Source organism: Trematomus bernacchii, unplaced genomic scaffold (genome assembly GCF_902827165.1).
Source record: "Trematomus bernacchii unplaced genomic scaffold, fTreBer1.1, whole genome shotgun sequence".
NCBI classification, from domain to species: domain Eukaryota; kingdom Metazoa; phylum Chordata; class Actinopteri; order Perciformes; family Nototheniidae; genus Trematomus; species Trematomus bernacchii.
In genome coordinates this window covers 1,178,147-1,203,177 of record NW_022987615.1, presented here as the reverse complement: position 1 = coordinate 1,203,177, position 25,031 = coordinate 1,178,147, and the positions used below count along the sequence as shown (strand labels likewise).

The 25,031-nt window shown below is 42.0% G+C and overlaps 1 protein-coding gene across 1 annotated transcript; it reads right to left on the bottom strand.

The window, feature by feature from the left end:
• Positions 1-1,072: 1,072 nt before the first annotated feature.
• On the bottom strand, positions 1,073-9,713 carry LOC117483863. The gene is made up of 3 exons (XM_034132194.1): positions 9,348-9,713; positions 8,195-8,368; positions 1,073-1,469 (listed from the first exon to the last, which is right to left on the bottom strand). The coding sequence occupies exons 1-3, from the start codon at positions 9,620-9,622 to the stop codon at positions 1,073-1,075; spliced, it is 846 nt and encodes a 281-aa protein (XP_033988085.1). The 5' UTR covers positions 9,623-9,713.
• Between the last annotated feature and the right edge of the window lie 15,318 nt (positions 9,714-25,031).

The window sequence follows — 25,031 nt, the reverse complement described above, 5'->3', positions numbered from 1 at the left end:
ATCTGGTTGGGCTCACCTCTACGCACAGCGTCGGCTCTGGAACCTTACTTCTGGATAGGGGTTGGACTCTATTCTTCTCCGGAGTTGCCCAAGGTGTGAGGTGCCGGGCGGGTGTGGGGATACTCACAAGCCCCCAGTTGGGTGCTTCTTTGTTGGAGTTTACCCCAGTGGACGAGAGGGTCGCCTCCCTACGCCTGCGGGTTATGGGGGGGAAAACTCTGACTGTGTGTGCTTATGCACCAAACAGCAGTTCAGAGTATACGGCCTTCTTGGAGACCCTGGAAAGAATCCTGTATGGGGCTCCTGAAGGGGACTCTTTAATCTTGCAGGGAGACTTCAACGCACATGTGGGCAATGATGAAGACACTTGGAGGGGCGTGATTGGGAGGAACGGCCCCCCTGATCTGAACCGGAGTGGTGGTTTGTTACTAGACTTCTGTGCTAGTCATGGATTGGCCATAACAAACACCATGTTCGAACATAAGGATGCTCATAAGTGTACGTGGTACCAGACAGGGGCGGACTGGCCATCGGGACGTTCGGCCAGTGGGCCGGTCGGACGATGTGGGCCGGTCGGGTAAGTCACTAGCACCCGCCCCCCCCCCCCCCCCCGTCGACAATTTCCTCGCGGTATTTACTTGCAGCACCGAGGTGAGCCGCTCGGATAAGTCACTAGCACCCCCCCCCCCCCCCCCCCCGTTAGTAATTTACCGAGGTGGGCCGGTCGAGAGTCCCGGGCTGATTTGTAGTCCCAGTCCGCCCCTGGTACCAGAGCACCCTAGGCCGTATGTTTTAGACACTTGGGTAAAGAGAGGGGCGGAGTTGTCAACTGATCACCATCTGGTGGTGAGTTGGGTCGAGTGGCGGGGGAAGCCTCTGGACAGACCTGGTAAGCCCAAACGTGTAGTTCAGGTGAACTGGGAACGTCTGGAGGAGGCCCAAGTTCAGGAGGCCTTCAACTCACACCTCCGGCGGAGCTTTTCGGGCATTCCTGTGGAGGTTGGGGACATTGAACCATAGTGGGCGGTGTTCAAAGCCTCTATTGCCGAAGCCGCGGCGGGTAGCTGTGGTCTCAAGGTCTTAGGTGCATCAGGGGGCGGTAACCACCGGTGGTCAGGGAAGCCGTCCAACTGAAGAAGGAGGCCTTCAGGGATTTGTTATCCCGGGGGACTCCCGAGGCAGTTGCAAGGTACCGACAGGCCTGAAGGGCAGCAGCCTCAGCCGTGGCCGAGGCAAAGCAGCGGGTGTGGGAGAAGTTCATGGACATGGAAAAGGACTTTCGGGCGGCACCAAAGTTGATCTGGAAAACTGTCCCACACCTCAGGAGGGGGAAGCAGGGAACCATCCAAGCTGTGTACAGTAAGGATGGGACGTTGTTGACCTCAACTGATGGAGTGTTAGGGCGTTGGAAGGAACACTTTGAGGAACTCCTGAACCCGACAACTCCACCCTCTATGGTAGAGGCAGAGCTGGAGTATGACGGGGGATCAACACCAAGCTCCCAGGGGGAGGTCACTGAGGTCGTCAAACAACTCCACAGTGGCAAAGCCCCGGGGGTGGATGAGATCCGCCCAGAAATGCTGAAGGCTCTGGGTGTTGAGGGACTGTCATGGTTGACACGTCTCATCAACGTTGCGTGGAAGTCGGAAACAGTACCGAACTGCGACCTTCAGCACTCACTGGATCGGTTCGCAACCGAGTGTGAAGCGGCTGGGATGAGGATCAGCAACTCCAAATCTGAGGCCATGGTTCTCAGCAGGAAACCGATGGACTGTCCACTCCAAGTAGGGAATGAGTGCTTACCCCAAGTGAAGGAGTTCAAGTATCTCGGGGTCTTGTTCTCGAGTGAGGGAACAATGGAGCGTGAGATGGGCCGGAGAATCGGAGCAGCGGGAGCGGTACTGCAGTCGCTTTACCGCACCATTGTGACGAAAAGAGAGCTGAGCCAGAAGGCAAAGCTCTCTGTCTACTGGGCCATTTTCGTTCCTACCCTCACCTATGGTCATGAAGGATGGGTCATGACTGAAAGAACAAGATCGCGGATACAAGCGGCCGAGATGGGTTTTCTCTGCAGGGTCGCTGGCGTCTCCCTTAGGGATAAGGTGAGAAGTTCAGTCATCCGGGAGGGACTCGGAGTTGAACCGCTCCTCCTTCGTGTCGAAAGGAGCCAGTTGAGGTGGTTCGGGCACCTAGTAAGGATGCCACCTGGGCGCCTCCCTAGGGAAGTATTCCAAGCACGTCACGGGAAGACGTCACGTCTTCGCTGGCCTGGGAGCGCCTTGGGATCCCCCAGTCAGAGCTGGTTGATGTGGCCAGGGAAAGGAAAGTTTGGGGCTCTCTGCTGGAACTGCTACCTCCGCGACCCGACCACGGATAAGCGGGAGAAGATGGATGGATGGATGGATGATGCAGAAACAATCCACTGATAATCTGGAACTTTAACTTTGATCAGATGTTTAACAACTCCTTCATCTCCCTCACAGCTCCTCAGTACTTACAGCATCTCCACTGACTCATGGAGCACAGTGTGAGTCTGTGGAAGCTCAAACACTCCCTCACACATTCACCTTCTCTTTGTTACTCTGATGAATATTCAGTCATTAGCAAAAATGGAAAAAATAAAAATAACATTGTATTTGTTAAAAATTCAGAAATTCATAAATACAAACAGATCTATATGAACTGCAGTCAGTGAACTGACCCGAGAGTCTCCAGTCTGCAGTTTGGACTCTTTAGTCCAGAACTCAGCAACTTCACCCCTGAATCCTTTAGATCGTTGTCACTCAGGTCCAGATCTCTCAGATGGGAGGGGTTGGACTTCAGAGCTGAGATCAGAGCAGAACAGCTGATCTCTGACAACCTGCAGGCCCTCAGTCTGAATAAAGAAAACATGTGAGGATACAAATCTATTTATAGTCTAATCAGATGTGTTACTCAACATTTAAATGAATGGGAACAGAAAAATCTGTCTACTTCAGAAAGTAAGCTTTATCATGTAAAACAAAAATTACTTCCGATTACCTTTATTCAGACGTTATCGTTTACTAAATATTAAATACATACATTTACTTTATACAACTAACATCTATTACAGTTACTTTAAGAAACACTCAACATTTATGTCTGCAGTTCTTACTTCAGTACGTAAAAATGAAATGTGAATAAAAGGACCTTTACAACTTCATGGATGCAAGTTATTAATGAACATTAATGAGGTCCAATTACAAACTGAACATGTGAGATCTCCAGCAGTAACAGAGAGTCAGTGAACTGACCTGAGAGTCTCCAGTCTGCAGTCTGGACTCTCCAGAAAATCTCTCAGCAGCTTCACTCCTGAATCGTTCAGATTGCTGAGACTCAGGTCCAGATGTCTCAGATGGGAGGGGTTGGACTTCAGAGCTGAGACCAGAGCAGAACAGCTGATCTCTGAAAACCTGCAGCTCCTCAGTCTGAATAAAGAAAACATGATGTAACTTTAGAAAACAATGTTCCTGTTTGAAATAACTCCAGGTTTAATAATCTGTTCAGAGTTAAACAGGGTTTTAATGTCAGAAATGATGCAGAAACAATCCACTGATAATCTGGAACTTTAACTTTGATCAGATGTTTAACAACTCCTTCATCTCCCTCACAGCTCATCAGTACTGACAGCATCTCCACTGACTCATGGAGCACAGTGTGAGTCTGTGGAAGCTCAAACACTCTCTCTCACACATTAACCTTCTCTTTGTTATTCTGATGATTATTCAGTCATTAGCAAAAATGGAAAAAAATAAAAATAACATTGTATTTGTTCAAATTCAGAAAATCATAAATACAAACAGATCTATTGCCCCTTTCACACCAACGCGGTTCCCGTTCTAGCTCCGTGCTTGCGCTCTTCTGGTTCGGAACCGTTTTTTCTTTTCAGCCCCCGTTTTGTTCACACTGCCCAGAGCCCGACTGGTGCTGACGCTGCTGCGTCATGACGTCACCGTTTACGTCGCTGATTTTCTCCCCAACGCCCGTCACAACAACAACAATGGGGGACTGCGTTGTGTCGATGATCGTGTTACTTTTAATCATAAAAGCCAGATTAAATTAAATAACTACTTCTCCAACCTTATACTTTTCTCCAGAGTGCCGTGGTTCATTGTTTATTAATGTGTTTCAGCGGCATTTACCGACTGCTGCCGTGCTGCTCATCCACCGGAGTTTATTCTCCCGTTAACTCACAGCAGCGGCCGCTCTAAAGTATTCACTGTCTGACTGTCACACAAGCAGCTGATAAATATCCCCAATTTCCCATAAGTGAATGTGTTTCAGTATGAATTGACGCTGTTTGGCATCGCAACGCTGTTTGGCATCACAACGCTGTAATGAAAGTTTCTCTGGTATGAAATGGGTGATGCTGCATAGCAACCGAAGCTAAACTGACTATCTTGACTACTTGTTGCTATCCTATTGTGGCATAAGCCGTTTTCTACAGGCACATTTTACCGGCGTATTTTTCATTATGATTCTACTTGTGATGGTCGGACATGACAACCTGTGCAACCCATGTATTGATTCCATCCGATAGCTGCTATAATACAAAACAAAACGTCTGCCTGCTCTCCACAATGATCAATAACAGCGAACGGATGGTCAAAGTAAGGTACAAATATACAGAATCATACGAAGCCTGGTTAGTGTTGCCTGACTTTATAAAGTGAGTTTTTTTTATAAGTGTGTGGTTGCGTTCTAGTCACTTTGCTCAGCACTACTGCTTGTTACAACTTGTATTTGCCGTACTCGCCATAAACTGTTAGCTCAGGTTAATCTCGCCCCCCTCCGACGTAAGCGTGACGTATGCAGTTCTTGCTTCTAGACCGACAATTTTTTCGTGCTTGGTAAGAACCGGTGTTCGGGGAAAAAAGCCGGCCCTGCTGCGGTGTGAACAGGAAAAAACGGTGCTTATCAGGCTCAAGCTCCGAACCGGTCCTGGAACCGCAGCGTTGGTGTGAAAGGGGCATATATGAACTGCAGTCAGTGAACTGACCTGAGAGTCTCCAGTCTGCAGTTTGGACTCTTTAGTCCAGAACTCAAAAGCTTCACTCCTGAATCCTGCAGATCGTTGAGACCCAGGTCCAGATCTCTCAGATGGGAGGGGTTGGACTTCAGAGCTGAGATCAGAGCAGAACAGCTGATCTCTGACAAACCGCAGCCCTCCAGTCTGAATAAAGAAAACATGATGAGGATAAAAATCTATTTATAATAAAATCATATGTGTTACTCAACATTGAAATAAATGGGAGCAATAAAAGATGTGTTCTTCAGAATGTAAACTTTATCATGTAAAACTAAAATTACTTCGGTTGACCTTTATTCAGACGTTATCATTTACTAATTATTAATATACATAGATTTACTTTTTACCAGAGGTGGGAGTAAGTCCTACATGTGCAAGTCATGAGCAAGTCTCAAGTCTTGACCTACAAGTATCAAGCAAGTCCCAAGTCACTGTGGTGAGAGTCAAGCAAGTCAAGTCAAGTCATTGCTCAGGTCAAGTCAAGTCAAGTCAAGTCATACGAAATTCTGATGAATAAGCCCAGTTTCCGCATTTAAATCAGTTAAAAGACAGTGGTTATGAAAATGGATTTAACCCACACTATGATCTTCATTACATACACAGTTAATCATTTGAAATCTAATTTAGACCGATGACAATCATATTAGATCAATATTAACCCTAGAACTGCAGACAATATAGCTAGGACTCAATCAAAAAGTCTGTTCAAAAAGGCAGAATTCCGGGTAAGAAAATCGTATATGGCATTTGCCATTACACATATTTAATTTAAATTTCTGTTAACACTAGAACCGCCAACAGCGTCAGCACCTACATAGATATAATTTTCAAATCATTTAATTTGTTCCTCTTCATAATTTCCTTATAAACTAAGTAGGACGATTTAAAACTCAGTTAATTGGGTTAATTTAGAAATAGCTTCAGTTTATCATCATAACAGATCAAAAAGTTCAGATTCATTTTACAATAAATCAAAGAATGATGCACTTCTACAAACAAAAACAACATAATTAAAACATTTAAACAAACTACTAAAAGTAGATGAACTACATTATTCAACAGTTTACAGTAACTTCTGATATTAACACTGAAAATAAACGAGGCATCTCTTTTCCTCTCTCTCTCTCCCCCTCCTGACAGCCCGTCAGTATCGGGGTTAGTACAAATGAATCCCTTGGCGGTTCTAGTGTTCATTTACCGTTTTGTCTTCTCTTTGCAATGCTTAATCGATTTGAAACCAAGTCTAAAGTAGCTTAAACTTAACGTTAGCTTTCTAGCTAACACAACACATTCACGCACCTTTCTCTGTGGGGTTTTTTGTAGTGACGAATGAAGTTGGATGTTGTGGTGGTCGTGTCACTGATCTTTATGCTGCAGACCCTGCATACCGCTGTTCTCTTCTTATTAGCGTCATCGACAACATAATCCTTGAATCCAAACTTCACTATTTTTGGAGTAACGCTAGCCGCTGCCATGTTAACTGACACTCCTGCCGTCTAGTGGGTTGCCAGGTTTGCGCGCACGGCGCTATAATCACCCAATCACGTTTCGAAAAAAAACTAAACGTAATATCTCACTACAAAAACAAACGCAAATATTTAATTTTAAACAGTCAAGTCCTTTCAAGTCATCTGTCTCAAGCTTAAGTCAAGTCTCAAGTCATGAATACCAAGTCAAAGTCAAGTCAAGTCTTTTATCAATGTTAGTCAAGCAAGTCTCAAGTAAAGAAATATGCGACTCGAGTCCGACTCGAGTCAAGTCATGTGACTCGAGTCCCCACCTCTGCTTTTTACAAATAACATCTATTACAGTTACTTTAAGAAACAGTCAGCATGTATGTCTGCAGTTCTTCATTTAGCCGTAAAAATGAAATGTGAATAAAACGACATTTACAACTTTATGGATGCAAGTTATTAATGAATATAAATGAGGTTCAATTACAAAGTGAACATGTGAGATCTCCAGCAGTAACAGAGAGTCAGTGAACTGACCTGAGAGTCTCCAGTCTGCAGTCTGGACTCTCCAGAAGATCTCTCAGCAGCTCCACTCCTGAATCCTGCAGAATGTTCTCACTCAGGTTCAGATCTCTCAGATGGGAAGGGTTGGACTTCAGAGCTGAGATCAGAGCAGAACAGCTGATCTCTGACATCCAGCAGCTCTCCAGTCTGAATAAAGAAAACATGATGAGGATAAAAATCTGTTTATAATCCAATCAAATGTGTTACTCAACATTTAATTGAATGGGAACAGAAACATCTGTCTACTTCAGAAAGTAAACTTTATCATGTAAAACAAAGATTACTTCATATGACCTTTATTCAGACGTTATCGTTTAATAAATATTAAATACATATATTTACTTTTTACAACTAACATCTATTACAGTTACTTTAAGAAACACTCAACATGTATGTCTTCAGTTCTTACTTCAGTACGTAAAAATGAAATATGAATATAAGGACATTTACAACTTTATGGATGTAAGTTATCAATGTACATACATTAGGTTCAATTACAAAGTGAACATGTGAGATCTCCAGCAGTAACAGAGAGTCAGTGAACTGACCTAAGAGTCTCCAGTCTGCAGTTTGGACTCTCCAGAAGATCTCTCAGCAGCTCCACTCCTGAATCCTGCAGAACGCTGATACTCAGGTCCAGATGTCTCAGATGGGAGGGGTTGGACTTCAGAGCTGAGATCAGAGCAGAACAGCTGATCTCTGACAAACTGCAGTCCCACAGTCTGAATAAAGAAACCATGATGTAACTTTAGAAAACAATGTTCCTTTTGAAATAACTCCAGGTTTAATAATCTGATCAGAGTTAAACAGGGTTTTAATGTCAGTGATGATGCAGAAACTATTCCACTGATAATCTGGAACTTTAACTTCGATCAGATGTTGAACAACTCCTTCATCTCCCTCACAGCTCATCAGTACTGACAGCATCTCCACTGACTCATGGAGCACAGTGTGAGTCTGTGGAAGCTCAAACACTCTCCCTCACACATTCACCTTCTCTTTGTTATTCTGATAAATATTCAGTCATTAGCAAAAATGGAAAAAATAATAATAACATTGTATTTGTTCAAATTCAGAAAATCATAAATACAAACAGATCTATATGAACTGCAATCAGTGAACTGACCTGAGAGCCTCCAGTCTGCAGTTTGGACTCTTTAGTCCAGAACTCAGCAGCTTCACTTCTGAATCCTGCAGAAAGTTGTCACTCAGGTCCAGATCTCTCAGGTGGGAGGGGTCAGACTTCAGAGCTGAGGCCACGACTTCATAGTCAGTCTCTAAGAGTCCACAGCCGGTAAGTCTATAATAAAATATATGAAAACATGTGTTAAAAAAAAGAGGAAATATTGTATTGACCTCAAGCATTTGATGAAAAAATATTTGACATGTTCTGATTGATATTTGCTGTTAGGCCATTTCATATAATATATAATAATATATTATTATAGAGTTTAATGTGTTGTCAGTCTGATCTGATCTGGTCTGTGCTCCTGCTGTCAGTGACTGTTACCAAAAGAAAAATAAATTCAACAAATCACTTGACAATATTAGTGATGTACATATTTAAATTTTAATTATTACACAGCTTAGTTGAATACTCAATTCTGATTGGTCAATTCAGAACATGTGACACGTTAATACAGTAGTACAGACCGCTCTCAAGGACTACAATGGCCGTTGCTAAGGAGGACCAAGAAAGAGAAAGGAAAGTAGGTTAAAAGACGGAGCGCTGGATGTCAGATAAAAGAACAGAAGGCAGACAGGAAGTAAACACTAACAGGAACACGGTACGGGCTACAGACAGCACACAGAAACGCAATTAACAAACCAATTAAGTTTCAATATTTTCAACTTCATAGCATCAGCAAAATGTTCCCAGTATATCAGCATTAAGACATAACTGTTATTGGTGGGAAATGATATAGATCTTATTTTAAACTCTAAAACATTGTGATAAAAACGTGTGTGTCTGTTTAATGATAAAGAAACTACTAGAAAGTAATAATAACAGCTTTCTCTGATAACTGTAAGTCCTGCTGTGTGGTGTGATCACATGCTGAGAAACCTCTAAAGTCCTTCATGTGTTTGACATGTCGCCTCCATCACTCAATATGAAGAGAGAAACGGTTCAATTGAACTATTATTATAAATAAATAGAAGAACAGTGTTGGTTTTATTTTGCTCCCAGTATTGAAACAGCAGAAATGTTATAGTGTGTATTTGAATAATTAAACTCCTGATCCACATTAGTTTATAAAGTTAATCACATCTGGACTTACTTGGCCTTCCTGCAGTTCCTCACAGCTGGAATCAGTCTCTGTCGTCCCTCCAGTGATGTGTTGTACTTCTTCAGGTCCAACTCATCCAGAACCTCCTCTGACATCTGCAGTATGTAGGCCAGAGCAGAGCAGTGGATATCAGAGAGTCTCTTCTCTGATCTGTTCTCTGACTTCAGAAACTCTGTGATCTCCTGATGTACTGAGTGGTCCTTCATCTCTGTCAGACAGTGGAAGATGTTGATGCTCCTGTCAGGAGAGATTTTAGAACTGCTCATCTTCTTCAGGTTGTTGATGGCTCTCTGGATGATTTCTGGTCTGTTGTCTGTGCGACCCAGCAGGCCTCCTAAGAGTCTCTGGTTGGACTCCAGAGAGAGGCCGTGGAGAAAGCGGACAAACAGGTCCAGGTGGCCATTTTCACTTCTGAGGGATTTCTCCATGGCTCTCTGCAGGAAGACATCCAGGGATGGGTAATCCTGATCTCTGCTGTTGTTAAAGTCTCCCTGCAGGAAGTCCTCCAGTACCTCTGTGTTCCTGTTGGTGTAACAGTGCAACATGTAGACTGCAGCCAGGAACTCCTGGACGCTCAGATGAACAAAGCAGTAGACTGTTTTCTTGAAGATTACACTCTGTCTTTTGAAGACCTCTGTACAAACTCCTGAGTGCACCAAGGCCTCGGTGACACCAAGACTACAGCGCTGCAGGTCTTCTTGGTAGAACATGATGTCTCCTTTCTCCAGATGTTCAAACGCCAGCCTCCCCAGCTTCAGAAGAAGCTCCCCGTCAGCCTCCGTCAGCTGCTGTGGACTTGTCTCATGTCCCTCTTCATACTTCTGCTTCTTCCTCTTAGTCTGGACCAGCAGGAAGTGTGAGTACATGTCAGTGAGGGTCTGGGGCAGCTCTCCTCTCTGGTCTGTAGTCAACATGTGGTCCAGAACTGCAGCAGTGATCCAGCAGAAGACTGGGATCAGACACATGATGTGGAGGCTCCTGGAGCTCTTGATGTGAGAAACGATTCTGCTGTACAGGTCTTCGTCACTAGATCTCCTTCTGAAGTACTCCTCCTTCTGGGTGTCAGTGAAGCCTCGTACTTCTGTTACCCTGTCCACACACTCAGGAGGGATCTGATTGGCCGCTGCAGGTCTGGAAGTTATCCAGACGCGAGCCGAGGGAAGCAGCTTCCCCCTGATGAGGTTTGTCAGCAGCACGTTGACTGAGGACTGCTGTGAGACATCAGACACAACCTTCTTGTTTCTGAAATCCAGAGAAAGTCTGCTTTCATTCAGGCCGTCAAAGATGAACAGCACTTTACAGACAGCCAGCTGCTCTGCTGTGACCTTCTGTAAGGTTGGATGGAAAACATGGAGCAGCCTGAGAAGACTGTAATGCTCATCTTTGATCAGGTTCAGCTCCCTGAAGGAAAGCGGGATCACCATACTGACATCTTGGTTTTCCAAACCCTCGGCCCAGTCCAGAGTGAACTTCTGCACTGAGAAAGTTTTTCCAACTCCAGCGACTCCGTTGGTCAGGACCGCTCTGATGAGAGTCTGTTGGTCAGGTAAGGCTTTAAAGATGTCCTGGCACTTGATTGGAGTGTCATGGAGGGGCTTTTTCTTGGAAGCTGTCTCCAGCTGCCTCACCTCATGTTGGGTATTAACCTCTTCACTCTGTCTTTGTGTGATGTAGAGCTCAGTGAAGATCCTGTTGAGGAGGGTTTCACTTTGATCAGTTCCTTCATTCACACGTTGACATCTCCTCCTCAGACTGATCCTATGTTCATCTAAAAACTCTTGCAGACCACTATCTGCTGAAAGAGAAGGAAACGTTTGAGAATGAGGAAAATGCTCTGAGAATCTAATTATAACAATAAAACAACAAAAAACAGACTGAGTTTAAATGTTTGGTAACACTTTATATTAAGATACACAAATGAACCATCAACTAGTTATCATGCATATTAGCAGTATATTGGCTCTTTATTAGTCATTATAAAACACTTATTAACCTGTTAAGCCCGAGAGACTGCCACAACATCTTGCAGGAAACAGTGTCTGAGGGCATGTTCATTTAATAAAACTATGAATGTTTTATATCCATGTAACGGAAAGAAACTCATCTAACTGATCTTTTCTTTTTTTTTTCAAAAGAAAACCAACAATGCCAACACTGAGCCTCTGAATTAGCAACGAGCGAAAAATGCTAACACCTTACTGCGCCGAAAATCACTCACAACACCTTATTATTTATCTTTTCACCACATCCAACACATCGATTCACATCGTGAGGTGACACAGAATCGTTTGACACCGACATTACCACTGAATTATACGTATTTGCGACGTTATAAGCAAAAACGGACATCAAAACAGGTGACGCTAGGTAGCTAAAAATGCTAACTTTACCTTGGCTCTGTAGTCTCTCCAAAGTGGTCTTCAATGGCATTAAAACGATAAAAACGCTGCTGAAGTTAATCCATAGGTTAATCTAATGTGTCTGTGTCCCTTTGAAATGATTTCTGATAATCCATAAACATAACCTTTTCTCTTCACAACGTGTGTGTGTGGGGGACTCCCCCTTCAATTCTATTGGCTCTAACGGTCAGAAAGAGGTGTCAACCATCAAAATCGAGCAAGGGGGGCCAGAGATGACCCCAGAAGTGGTTTCTTTTTGCTAAATCTCTCTAAAAAAGGTCAAATGTCACTTGTTTTGCATCAATCTTGATACAGGGTACTTATTATATGTTGTACTTTGGATTCCTAAAGCTTTTAGTCTACTAACCCATCATCCAAGGGTGGTTTTCACTATAAGTAAAAAAAAAATTTGGACGGACACTATAATTTACAGTTTTTTACTATGTAAAATCTGAATTTTCTTTAAAATAAAAAACATCTATATTGATTCTGACTTTTCTACATCCAACTCACAGGTTTATCATTACTTTGAGAAAAAAGATTATTAATTTAACCCTTTTAGAAGGGAAGATATGGTCATTTGTTCTGGGAATGTCATTTTCGAGCCTGAGAACTGAAAAACAGGCTCAGGGCTTAACAGGTTAATGCCTTATTCTACATGACCATATTCTACAAGTAATAAGCCATTAGTTGAGAGTTTTTCCTCAATAACCCTCTAATTAGTGCTTATTTATTGCAAGTATGGAAGTTGTTGTACATGAATTTTGGTCTTAATATGCTCTGCTCAATATGGGCCTAATAAGGCAGTAGTACCACAAGAATAGTAATTCTCCCATAATAACACTAAAATGATCTATTCTTACGTAACAAGACATGACACTATAAGTGTTAATTGTGTCTAAATAACTCAAAATTAGGTATTTATATCTAAGAATATGTTTTGGGGTATTGACCGTTCAGCTACCAATAGCAAGGTGATATTGACCTGTAGGTTTCATATTTGCACATTTATACTTTTGCATACATGCCAACCTTTCCAAACCCAAAAGAGGTAGGTTTGCACGTGGCAAATGTGCACGCCCAAATTAGGTAATCAGAGGAAATGGAACCACAGTAATTACAGGTATAAACCATGTATTTAATATATTGCATCACTTTTTGCATTTTTCACAAAAATTGGTCATACAATGTTCAGTCACTTTAGTGCTTGGTATGTAGCAGACTTGGCTTTCTTGAGAAGTTCAGGGTCTGGTTTCCAGTTGCAGCAGGTGCATTTTTTGAAGATGTTTATCTTCCCTGCCAACAGACCTTTGTGTGCTTCTCTCTTCTCCGCGATACCTTGATAAACTCGTGATCTGCTGTCCACTTGGCTTTAAACACATTGTCCCACCGCTTGGTGGGCTTCTTCTTCTCGGGGGTTCTATTCATCGCGGAATTTCCATATCAAAACCTGTAGCTGTGTGTATTGTTGAACATCTCTGATGTGAATAAACAACACTGGGGCGCCAAGACCGAACACTAATCACGTGATGAGCAAATCCAATTTCATTGGATAGGAGTCAAAGTCGAGTCTATGGTGCGCCAAGGGGCATTTTTATTTTTTATAATTTGGGAAGATTGAAATCGGTAGGGAAAGCCAGCTAAATCGGTAGGCGGTAGAAACATGTCAAAAGCGGTAGACTACCGCCCAAATCAGTAGGGTTGGTAGGTATGCTCCTAAGGCGTGTGGCGCAGTGGATAGAGCCTTGGTATGGGGATCAGATGGTCACAGGTTCAAACCCCACTGCAGTCAGCATGTCGTTGTGTCCCTGGGCAAGACACTTCACCCCAAATTGCTCCTGTGGGGATTGCCCACAGTATTGAGTATGTAAGTCGCTTTGGATAAAAGCGTCTAACAAGTAACATGTAATGTAATGTATGCTTTTGTGAAATTTGTACTTAAGGTTAGACAGGAAACCGGGTACAGGAAGAAGGAGAAAGTGAACTGAATAGCATGGCAGTAGACTGCTACTAATTTTCACTATGCAACCTGAAGAGTAAAAGGGTCAAGTCCGTCAGAAAGCAATGACTGTAATGGCGCATTTCCACCATGGCGCGGAGCGCGGTTTAAGCGTGCCGTGTCGTGCCGTGCCCGTTTTTGTTTGCGCTTCCACTAGGCCTAGTGACGGCCCGGCCCGGCCCGGGGCCACTTTTTCACCTCACTTACAAAATTGTGGTTCTATCGGGGCCAACAAACAGGGCTGAGTCGGGCTGAGTATGCTAAACTAGAGAGAGAATCGCTGGCAAGGAGGCTACAACTACAACAAGTTGAACATATTTGACCGTGATTTCAAAATAATGCCGAAGTAACAACATACTGATACCGGTTAGTAAAAACCATGAATTAATGCTTTGGCAAGTTTGCAGACAGACGGCAGGTGAAAAACCTTTTAAAATGCGTGTTTTCTGGATGGAGATTGGCTAAGCTAACGTTGTATATGCTCCGACCGTCCACACTCACAACAACGGCCTATACAGACATAAATAAAGCAGCGACTGTACTCGCCATGACACAGGCAGTCTGTGGTGTGTACTTGTTTAACTTTTGTCGAGTTTCTGAACATATATAAGGAGCTGTGAGCTCTGAGTGCTAACAGCTAATGGCTGTGTTGTTTTTCTGGGGTTCTCATTGAAGATGACGTCACGGCTCCGCCTACACTGCGTTACTATAGTAACTACCCCAGTTCCTAAACTGTAATGGAAGCGCAGCATGAAGTGAGCCGGCCCTGTTAAGGCCCAACGCGGCCAAGCAGTACCGAGCGTGACCGAGGCCGACCGTGTGGTGGAAATGTGCCATAAGTGTAAGTGTAAGCCTTACACTTACACTGTAAGGATTAGTAACATGTATTGTGTTTATGGGATGACATTTGGAGATGTTTAAACACAATGGGAAAATGCGTTAGCATTCGCGCTAGCGTTAGCATACACGGTAGCATTAGCATGCATGCTAGCATTAGCCATACTAGCCTGTAGCCTGCATTAGCTATATTTAGCTTGTTTACACTTCGCGGTCCTATGTGTTAATCTGTGTATGTTACACTTGCATGTATGAGATCATTAAAGGTGGGGTAGGTAAGTTTGAGAAACCGGCTCGAGATACACTTTTTGTTATATTCCATGGAATGCTCTTAACCTCTTAAGCCCTGAGCCTGTTTTTCAGGTCTCGAAAATGCCATTCCCAGAACAAATGACCATATCTTCCCTTCTAAAAGGGTTAAATTAATAATCTTTATTCTCAAAGTAATGATAAACCTGTGAGTTGGATGTAGAAAAGTCAGAATCAATATAGATGTTTTTTATTTTAAAGAAAATTCAGATTTTACATAGTAAAAAACTGTAAATTATAGTGTCCGTCCAAAAATTATTTTTTACTTATAGTGAAAACTACCCTTGGATGATGGGTTAGTAGACTAAAAGCTTTAGGCATCCAAAGTACAACATATAATAAGTACCCTGTATCAAGATTGATGCAAAACAAGTGAAATTTGACCTTTTTAGAGAGATTTAGACAAAAAAACCCACTTCTGGGGTCATTTGGGTGGATTTGACCTATCTCTGGCCCCCCTTGCTCGATTTTGATGAATGAAATCTCTTTATAACCGCTAGAGCCAATGGAATCGAGGGAAAGTTATATACACACCAAAACGTTAACAAATAAGGAGTGAGAGTGACGCGTTACCAAAACCGGAAGCTGCATACACTCTGGTGGCTACCATTAGCAGCTAACTTTTCCGCTCCGATTTTTACATAAAAAATGGAATTATGGATTATAAATAATTTTTTAAAAGGCACAGGTACATTATCAACCTATGGATCAACAGTTGTAGACATTTTTTTTTTCGTTTTAATGCCATTGAACACGTCTTTTGACCTAATTGACAGCTACGGTGAGACGATCTGCCGTAAAAGCTCCATAAAGGTACGTGTTGTGATGTCTGTGTTTGCTTCCCCTGTCGCAAGTTCGGATCGCTCAGTGATGATACTATACCTAAATAATCAGTGGAGTCTCAGCTTTAATAGGCTATATTGTATGTGCAGCTACGATACGTAATAAGGGTATCTTTATCTTGAATTGTGTGCCGCAGTGCGTTAGAATTTTTTCACTCAGGGTCATTTAGACCCTTCTTATGAGACTTGTGTTTTGTTTTGGTAAAAATGGTTCATATCTTCAGTTAGCTGAGATTCTTCCCGTTAATCTGGTGCTACACATTAATAGTTTCATAAATGTTAAGAAGCCCTGAGACATTATCTCGAAAACAAAAAGGTGGGAGGGGTCCAATGGGGGGACCGCCGTGCTTAAGAGGTTAACATCCCGATAGCAATGAATATCTTAAGTGCTTTGACAAAAAATCCATAAAAAAATGTCATCTGTGGAACCAATCATTTTAGCCGGCCCAGCTAAAATAACTGGATGGCCTACCTGCCTGTCAGCCTTCCATCGGGGCCATAGACTGTATATATAAATGGACGTAGGGTCCGTGACGTCACCTATAGGATTCTGCAGAGTTGCCGAGAAGCCCTTAGTAGGCGGAGTCGGCCACTAACGGCTCGACAGTGACGTCTGAGTCTAACTCCCGCCTGCTCCAGCCTGCTCCAAATAAGGGCAAAGAGGCGGAGCCGAGGCGGGACCTTCTGCCTCCAGCTGGGAAGTAACAGAGCTAGCTCAAGCTAAGAAGCTAAGCTAACATGCTTCCCCATCAGCACACTGCCGTCACATTTTACGTTTCTAAGGTAAGCGGACATGAAACTATTCAGCAAAACTATAAATAATAATCTAAGTTATTGAGTTTTTAGCATAATACTTCAGAATCTTAAAATCCCTTAACGTTTGTATGCAATGTGCTAAATGCAACACTGGAATCAAGCAAATATTAATATGTTTGCATGACATTAGTTATTTATATTTTGCTATCACTTAATTATACGTTTAATACATTTAAGTTAAGCTAAGGTGCATGTGATGGTAGCTAGTTAGTGCTCTTACCTGTGAGGCCTCCTCCAAACCGCATTATAACCAGACTGTATCATTAAAACTATAAGTACCAGTTCTAGATCCTTGACTTTAGACAAACAATTCAAAAGACAAAATGTATTTAAAGACCAATCTTTATTTGAAGGTGCCTCTTAACCTGGGATATTAGTTATACAGTAATAGTATTGACAATCTAAAAAAACTGAGCAACTCAACAGTCAACTTTATATTTCTTATTGTCTAAAGCATTTATTATTTTCATTTTCCCCTCTCATATTCAGTGTGGACGGATTGAGACAGCGTGGTGTCCAGAGAGCTGCAGAGACTTCAGGGAGAAACCTCCGTGTGATGGACGTCCTGTCTGTTGGTTTGGAGAGGACTGAGGGTCTTTCCTCTGTGAGGAGGACCAGGCCTGATGGAGGAGCCCATGCATAGCTGATACCACCTGATCAGGCCTTGTCTGTCACTTTATTTGACTAAATGTGTTTACTTATACATTTAATAGGTTTACACCTTCTGTCCATATGTGCTTTTTTATTTAAAACATGTTTGATTAACTTTTGGTTCAGATTTCAATAAATTGAATTTGTATTTGCACTCCTTTTGTCCATTATTCTTACTGAAAATGTTAGATTACACATTCACATCCGACTGAAGATTGGCCCCATTTATTTGCGTTGCAAACTCTGCGGTACAAGGTACATGTTGTGAAGCTCATAAAGTGAGGCAAATAGAATTAATCAGCTGATGGAGTGTAGATGTGGAAATAGGTGCATTCGATCAGCTGACTGTGTTTTCACAATAAAAGTAGTTTCTTAGTGAATGTCCTGTACTGGTCTTAAAATCTCATAACATCAGCTTTTAATTTTCCTCTTGGATGTTCTTCTTGACCCTCAGAGAAGGAGAAAATGTTGAGTCGTGTCTTTCAGGCATGTCCTTTCCTAACAAAAATTACAGGAAACATAAAACATATTATTGCAGAACAAGTGTGTTATTTATGAAAGAGGTGTGCTTGTGTGTTTAGGGGCTGTAGATATAATTATTTTGTAATTGTAATGTTTTATTTTATTTCAACAGTGAGCTACAAAGACAATCAGATTATGAATGAACAGTATGACATTCATCAACATTGAAATATATTTTATTATCAAAATAATATTTAACTGTTATCAAAACTTAGTGCAACTGTAGAAGCTTGCTCTGTTCTCTCACTGAAATCATAACTTTTACCACGTTTTTTACAGACAATATTGAGAGATAAATAGCAGTTGTCACTAATAGCTTTGCCTTCAATACCTTAAATTAGAAAGCTGACAATAATATTGCTTGTTAACATCTAAATGTAACCCTTTGCATGGAAAAAACCCTCAACTTCACTGATGTGTAGGTGATCTAGTATTTAGTATTGTTTAATGGAATGTATATCAGTGTATTAAAGTCAATACTTCATTTATTTAAACCAATATCTTTCTTGATTCTTTGTACAGTATGAAAAAAGAGTATTTGTACCTGTGCTGAAGTTCACTGCTGTGAGGAGTCCAGTTCTGTCTCTCACTCTCTGGTCCATCCTGTCTGCATCACCTGGAAACTTTAAACAAACAGATATATATGTAAAGAACCATGTGTACAAACAATATAACTTATTCTCTTCTGTTGAACATGTTGGATTGTGTATTGTCCGAGTCAGGGTTCTTTTTATTTTACTGTAACTTTGGAAGTTGTGTTACCAATGCTGTTGTGTTACTGTTTATTTGATACCAATTTGGTAATACAATTAATAAAAACAACAACGTTTGGGTTCGTTCTTCAGATGACTGTGACGTTAACGTGTAAACTCAATAATGAACTCCAGCTCAACCATCCATATTGTAATATCTAAGTAATCATCTTGAAATATGACATTAATAATTGTAATATACACACATCTTATTGTGAGGTTGATTTCACATACACTACTTCGACGTTAGCTTGTCTACATACTTGAGCATAGCTACCACTCGCTTACACGCAAACCCTTAACATTCATTACGTAGCTGATTAAAATCATAAACACATAAATAAAGTACTCGAATTTCACTTACCACAAAACGGCATTCATGCACCGTCTGTTTTAACCGCAGAGCAAGTCACAATAGTCCGATATATAAGCATGAAGAACAAACAAACACGGCCGGGATCAAGTTGTGTTCCCTGGATGAACTGAGCAGGCAGAGTCCCTGTAGCTTCACGGACGGAGCAGCTAGCAGAGAGACAAAAAGCTAACAGCAGCAGTCACTTGACAGAGCTGTCACTCAATGTGACCACGCCCTAATTTATGCAAAAACTTTAAGACCTAATATAAATAAAAGGGTCGCGTTAGAAAACAATTCACTCACAGATTCATAATCACGAAGGTGGAATCTAACTATATACATAATAAAATGTATTGGAGCCAGGGCTAGAAACGTTTTTTTTCTGCTGTGAAATTGGGCATTTTAACATTGGGGTCTATGGAAATTGCTCCTTTCTGCAGTCATCGCCTATCGGCCAATATATGAACTGCAGTTTGTGGCACTTCCGTATTGGCGTCCCGGCTCTTCCCCAGAGTTTGCCGCTTGATCGGGGCACAAACTTATCTCGTGCCCTCATTGGTCATGTGCGCATTTGTGTGTGTTGGAGGAGGGGCTCTGTAAGGAAGTGGCAGATTTTCTCCGGTTGTGTATTTTCAAATTCTAGCGATCTCGAGCCGGTTTCTCAAACTTACCTACCCCACCTTTAAGTGCCTTGTAACTTCTTTTTTTATAGTTTCACTCCGTTTCACTCCGTTTCACTCCGTTTCACTCATTCCCTGGCTCTCAAAAGAGTTTGGCTGGCTGTTTAATCTATGTTCACACTGAGACAGTACAACACATAGAGAGAACAGTACACCTATTGTGTTAGTACATACAATCAGGCAGAGATAGAGTAGGCTACTCGAGTCCTGGACTCAGACTCGAGTGCCGATTTTCGGGACTCGTGACTCGACTCGGACTCGCGCACTGATTGACGGACTTGGACTCGTGAATTCTCGCGCATGATGTCTTGGACTCGGACTCGTGAATTCTCGCGTACGATGACTTGGACTCGGACTCGGGCTCGTGAATTTTTCCCCCCACGATGACTCGGACTCGACTTGTACATTGACGCTCCGACTTGGACTCGGACTAGAGCAAGTTTTCTCTGGAGTCTTATGTCCTCTATCCTGGCGTGTGCACCGGCTGCGAGGCGAGTTCACGTACTGGGCCCCGCTATTCCAGTCTAAAGATGTCTAGAGACACACCCCGCATCGTGCTGTATGCTTTCACACATTCTGCTTCCACATTGGAAAAGAGCAGCGCAAAATGCTCTATGTGGAAACAATATTGAAGAGAAGGCTCTGTAACACATTACTCTAAGGATCGAGTTCAGACATATAGGCCGTCTTGAACACTATCATCAGAGTAACGTGATCTAATCAATAAATAAAGATTCAGCCGATAACACGAAAGCACATGGCTACTTAACATGCAGAATGATGTCATTTTGCATGTTAAGTAGCCATGTGCTTTCTGGGGCTTAATCTTTATCGGTAAACCGATTTAAAGTTTCTTCAAAATAAGAGTCCCGATCTTATTACTATCAAAATAAAAGTGCAAAACGAAAACTTTACCATAGGAAAAATATTGGCATACAAATATAATCACTTCTCTAAAAGGTAACTAATTTTAAATATAGTTAGACATATTAAAGGTCATTTACAATAATAATAATAATAATAATAATAATAATATTAATATTAGTAATAAGCTTTATATTTGTATAGCACCTATTACAAGAATTGTAGCCAAACTGGCTTCACAGCAGTTCAATAGACAGATTAGTATAACATGACAGGATAAAAGCAATGTAGAGGTGCAGCTACATTTCAACACATATATCCACGAAGATTAATACATGAAGACTTGTGACTCTGACTTGACTTGGACTCTTCTTAGGTGACTCGGACTTGGACTCGAACACAGGTAATGATGACTCCGACTCGACTCGGACACTCCTTGGGTGACTAGGACTCGGACTCGACTACGACTCTCCCTTGGTGACTCGGACTTGGACTCGGACTCGAAGAGTGGTGACTCGAGAGTGACTTGGACACGTGAATTGGTGACTTGACTACAACACTGCAAGCAGGTCACACAGTATGATCACAAATACATAAAATCTGACATGTTTTGGTACATGTGTCTGAACCTCTCTTTAGTGGTTCATTAATAAAACAGACAGTTCAACGTGTGCCTACTTTGTTCATGTACTGTTGAGGTTAATTTCAGTAGTTGTGTGCTATAATGTATTTACAAAGTGTGAAGAGGAGGCAACTTTAGAATAGGGAACCTGTTCAGGTCAATTAGAGTCAAACTACTAGCGTATTGGTTATGAACAAGACTTCACTTTAAAATAGGGAACATGTTCTTAGATAGAAATACCTAATTTTTTGTTATTTAGACACAATTAACACTTATAGTTTCATGTATTGTTACATAAGAATAGATCATATTTGTTAAATGTTATTATGGGAGAATTACTATTATTGTGGTACTACTGCCTTATTAGGCCCATATTGAGCAGCGCATATTAAGACCAAAACTCATGTACAACAACTTCCTTACTTGCAATAAATAAGCACTAATTAGAGGGTTATTGAGGAAAAACTCTCAACTAATGGCTTATTACTTGTAGAATATGGTCATGTAGAATAAGGCATTAATAAGTGTTTTATAATGACTAACAAAGAGCCAATATACTGCTAATATGCATTTTAATTAACAACTAGTTGATGGTTAATTTGTGTACCTTAATATAAAGTGTTACCAAATATTTTAAAAAACAGCTTACTGTGTATGCTCTACCATAGTATACAACAACAAATGAACCAGGAAGAGGAATAATATGGAATATGGAATAATGCATGTGTTCGGCCTCTTACTTGGTACAGAGCTGGTCTGACTGGCTGTCTGCAGTCCAGCTCTGGTTCTGGATCTTTCTCCACACTGGGGACAGGAGGGGTCTCCTGATGGAGGTCTCTGCTCCCAGTATGAGGTGATGCACTGTCTGCAGAACCAGTGTCCACAGCTGGTAGAGACTGGATCCTTCAGGACGTCCTGACACAGAGCACAGCTGGACAGCTGCTCCTCCACAGGAACACCACTCTTCCTCTTCCCTCTGTGGAGATGAACACATCCTTTACAGCACTTTACTTTAGTGGAGCTGATTCTCACCAATGGGCAGAGCGCTAAACTCAAACTATATGCTGCTTCTAATAAACATACCAAGAAACACGGGAGTTGTCTGACTGAAATAATGTTAGCTTTGCTGCTGCCTTTGTTCTGTACAAACTGCTCACATGATATTATTAAAGAACAGTTTAATGTGTTAGATTATATAAAAACTGAATCCTCTTCAGGTCAGGTTACAGCAGAAACAGACTCTTACTTTGTGTCTGAGGGTCCAGGTTCATTACTGAATAATAGAGGTAATCCTTTCGACCAGTCACTCTTCAGAGACAGACCGCTGGAGACTGAAGACTTGTCCTCTTCCTCATCTTTAAAATCACTCATCTTCTCCAGTCTGAGAGATAAACCAGTAACACTGGAGACACACACACACACACACACACACACACACACACACACACACACACACACACACACACACACACACACACACACACACACACACACACACACACACACACACACCACACACACACACACACACACACACACACACACACACACACACACACACACACACACACACACACACACACACACGTTTCAATCTAAACCATCATAATGATAAACGTGGTTAAAATACATCAAATCAGTCAGACTTCAGACAGGCCACTCCCCATTTTGACTGCGCTGAGCTGTCACATGTTATGTTGCTTTGATGAATCAGAAAACAGGAAATAAAAAAAGTTTACACCACTTGTAGAAGTCTCATTGGACTCAAGGACGCTGATGTTCTGACATCCAGTAAAACAGAGTAAATAATGTGTTAGAAAGCAGAGCCTGGTGTTAACACTCACCCTGTTGTCCTCCTGCTCCGTCCAGGTGTAAAATGGCGTCTGGCAGTCTGACTTCATATTTGGACTTTAACACCCTGACCTGTGTGCACTCCTCCTCTTGATTCATAACCAGCCTTATCAGCTGAACCAGTTCACACACAGGGACTATGTTCAGGGAGATAGAAATAAAGCTAAAAACAAGCTCAACAAAGTTATTTAAATAAATATATTAAAACCACAGTGTGAAAATAACCCAGTACAAGTACGGGAGAAGGGGGTAAATTGAGCCAGTGGGTAAATTGAACCACCCCCTGTAACCAGGCAACGCCTTATAGTTGAATTCACGTGACCAGAAATTATGCAAGCTCCTCCCATTTCTCATTGCCTGTGAAAGAGAGATGCTCATTGTGGTCTGGTTAGTAAACATTACATTACAAAAAAACGTTTTTTGCTTGTCAAAGTCAATTTTCTAGATGTCAGCTATATCGGCTGTCATGTCAAAAAAAAAGTATCCAGGTTTAAACACATATATTGTATATGTTAATGTGTTGGTAGCGTATTAAACCATGTGAGTCATTAAGCTAAAGATGACTCTGAATTTTAATGCTAGGCTATTTTTTCTAAAATGGTGGCTAGGGGGTAAAGTGAACCAGTTTTTCAATGGAGAAATGAATGAAAGTAGGCCAAGTTGATAATAAGAGCTCATTGTAGGCTACATTTAAAGTTGAATTTACCCTGTGTTTGATTGGTAAGATGTATGAAATTGTATCACCATTTGTATGATTACTTTTCCTTTTAACATGTAAAATAAAAATCAATCAATTCAATCGAAATTTATATTAAAGATATTTGAAAAACTAAACTTGTATTTGGTTTGTTATTTATTGTTTAAAGTTACCTTTAAGATTTGTTGTAGGTATGCCCAGGTTTGAACAGGTATGCCCAGGTTTGAACAGTGGTTCAATTTACCCCCTGACCTGGATCAACTTACCCCTAACCCGGGGCAAGTTGAGCCACAAGACCACTTTTTTTTTTAGAAGTAATATTTTCACTGCCCTTGATCAAATATTAATTCTTATCATTGCCATTGATAGGAGACATCCTGAATTATAGGTGTGTGCTTTCATTTTTACTATGTGTTATTTCTCCTTGCTTAGAGGACAGCATAACTAAAAAATGGCTCAACTTACGCCACTCTCCCCGAAACATGCTCTCTTCAAAACCTCACTTAAAGGGGACCTATCATGCAAAATGCACTTTTTGATGTCTTTTATACACAAATATGTGTCCCTGGTGTGCCGGGGGAACTCACGCAGCGTCAGAAAATAAAACCCTCTCTCTTTTCTTCCATACCCAAATCTTTAAAAAAAGGGGGTACAACGAGCGGATAGAGATTTGCGTCCGATATGACATAATAGGCTTGTTTGAGACAAGCGAGACCTGCGCAGACCTGCGCAATTGCGAACAACGTCTTGCTAGTGCGTTGCATGATGGTTAGTCATTTTGTCCGACTTGCTCTGGAGGCTCGCCTACATGAGACGTTGAAATCTCGCGGGACAAAGACGCCCGCAGACTTGAGAGCGAGGCGCGGCGAGGCGGCGCAGTTTCTCTCCACGGGCTGCGGAAGCGAAATGCTTGATGGGAAACGGCTTGCTGGTATCTCGAGCTGAGCGCTCATTGGTGGGTTTTACCCCGTGCTGCTGATGAAACTCTCCATTGGCTCGGCAAAAGTGTGTTGTTGTTTTGTGTCAGTTTTACGTCGCCACTTCCATTCACCACCCCTGTGTCAAATAAGACAGAGATGCTTAATTGTTTTAATAAACATTTTATTGCGTCCAGTTCCTTTTTTGACACATTATCTTTTGGTAAATCATCTCCCTCCATCACCAATAGTCATGCCTCCAGTAGCCACACTTTCTCCTTCAACCCCTTCAATGTTGGGGAGGTTTGTAAGGCTCTAATGGCGCATTTCCATTGCAGCGCGTAGCTCGCTTTAAGCGTGCCGTGTCGTGCCGTCCCCTTTTTTGGTTGTGCTTCCACTAGGCCTCGTTCCGGCGCGGCGCGGCGCGGGGCCACTTTTTCCCCTCTTTTCTGGCCCTAGAAAATTGTGGTTCTATCGAGGCCACACTAGCGGGCCAACAACTGGGCGGACTGCTGATTGGTCAGAGAGAATCGTCACAATTCTCGCGCGAGTTGATCATCCC

Excerpts from the sequence above, each read along its gene's own strand:
- LOC117483863 (XM_034132194.1), bottom strand. The coding sequence starts at position 9,622 with ATGAGCAGTTCTAAAATCTCTCCTGACAGGAGCATCAACATCTTCCAC. Across the intron at positions 8,369-9,347 it reads AGGAACTGCAGGAAGGCCAA|ACTTACCGGCTGTGGACTCT; the intron begins GTAAGTCCAGAT and ends ATTTTATTATAG. Across the intron at positions 1,470-8,194 it reads TGCAGACTGGAGGCTCTCAG|CTCTGCCTCTACCATAGAGG; the intron begins GTCAGTTCACTG and ends GTCATACTCCAG.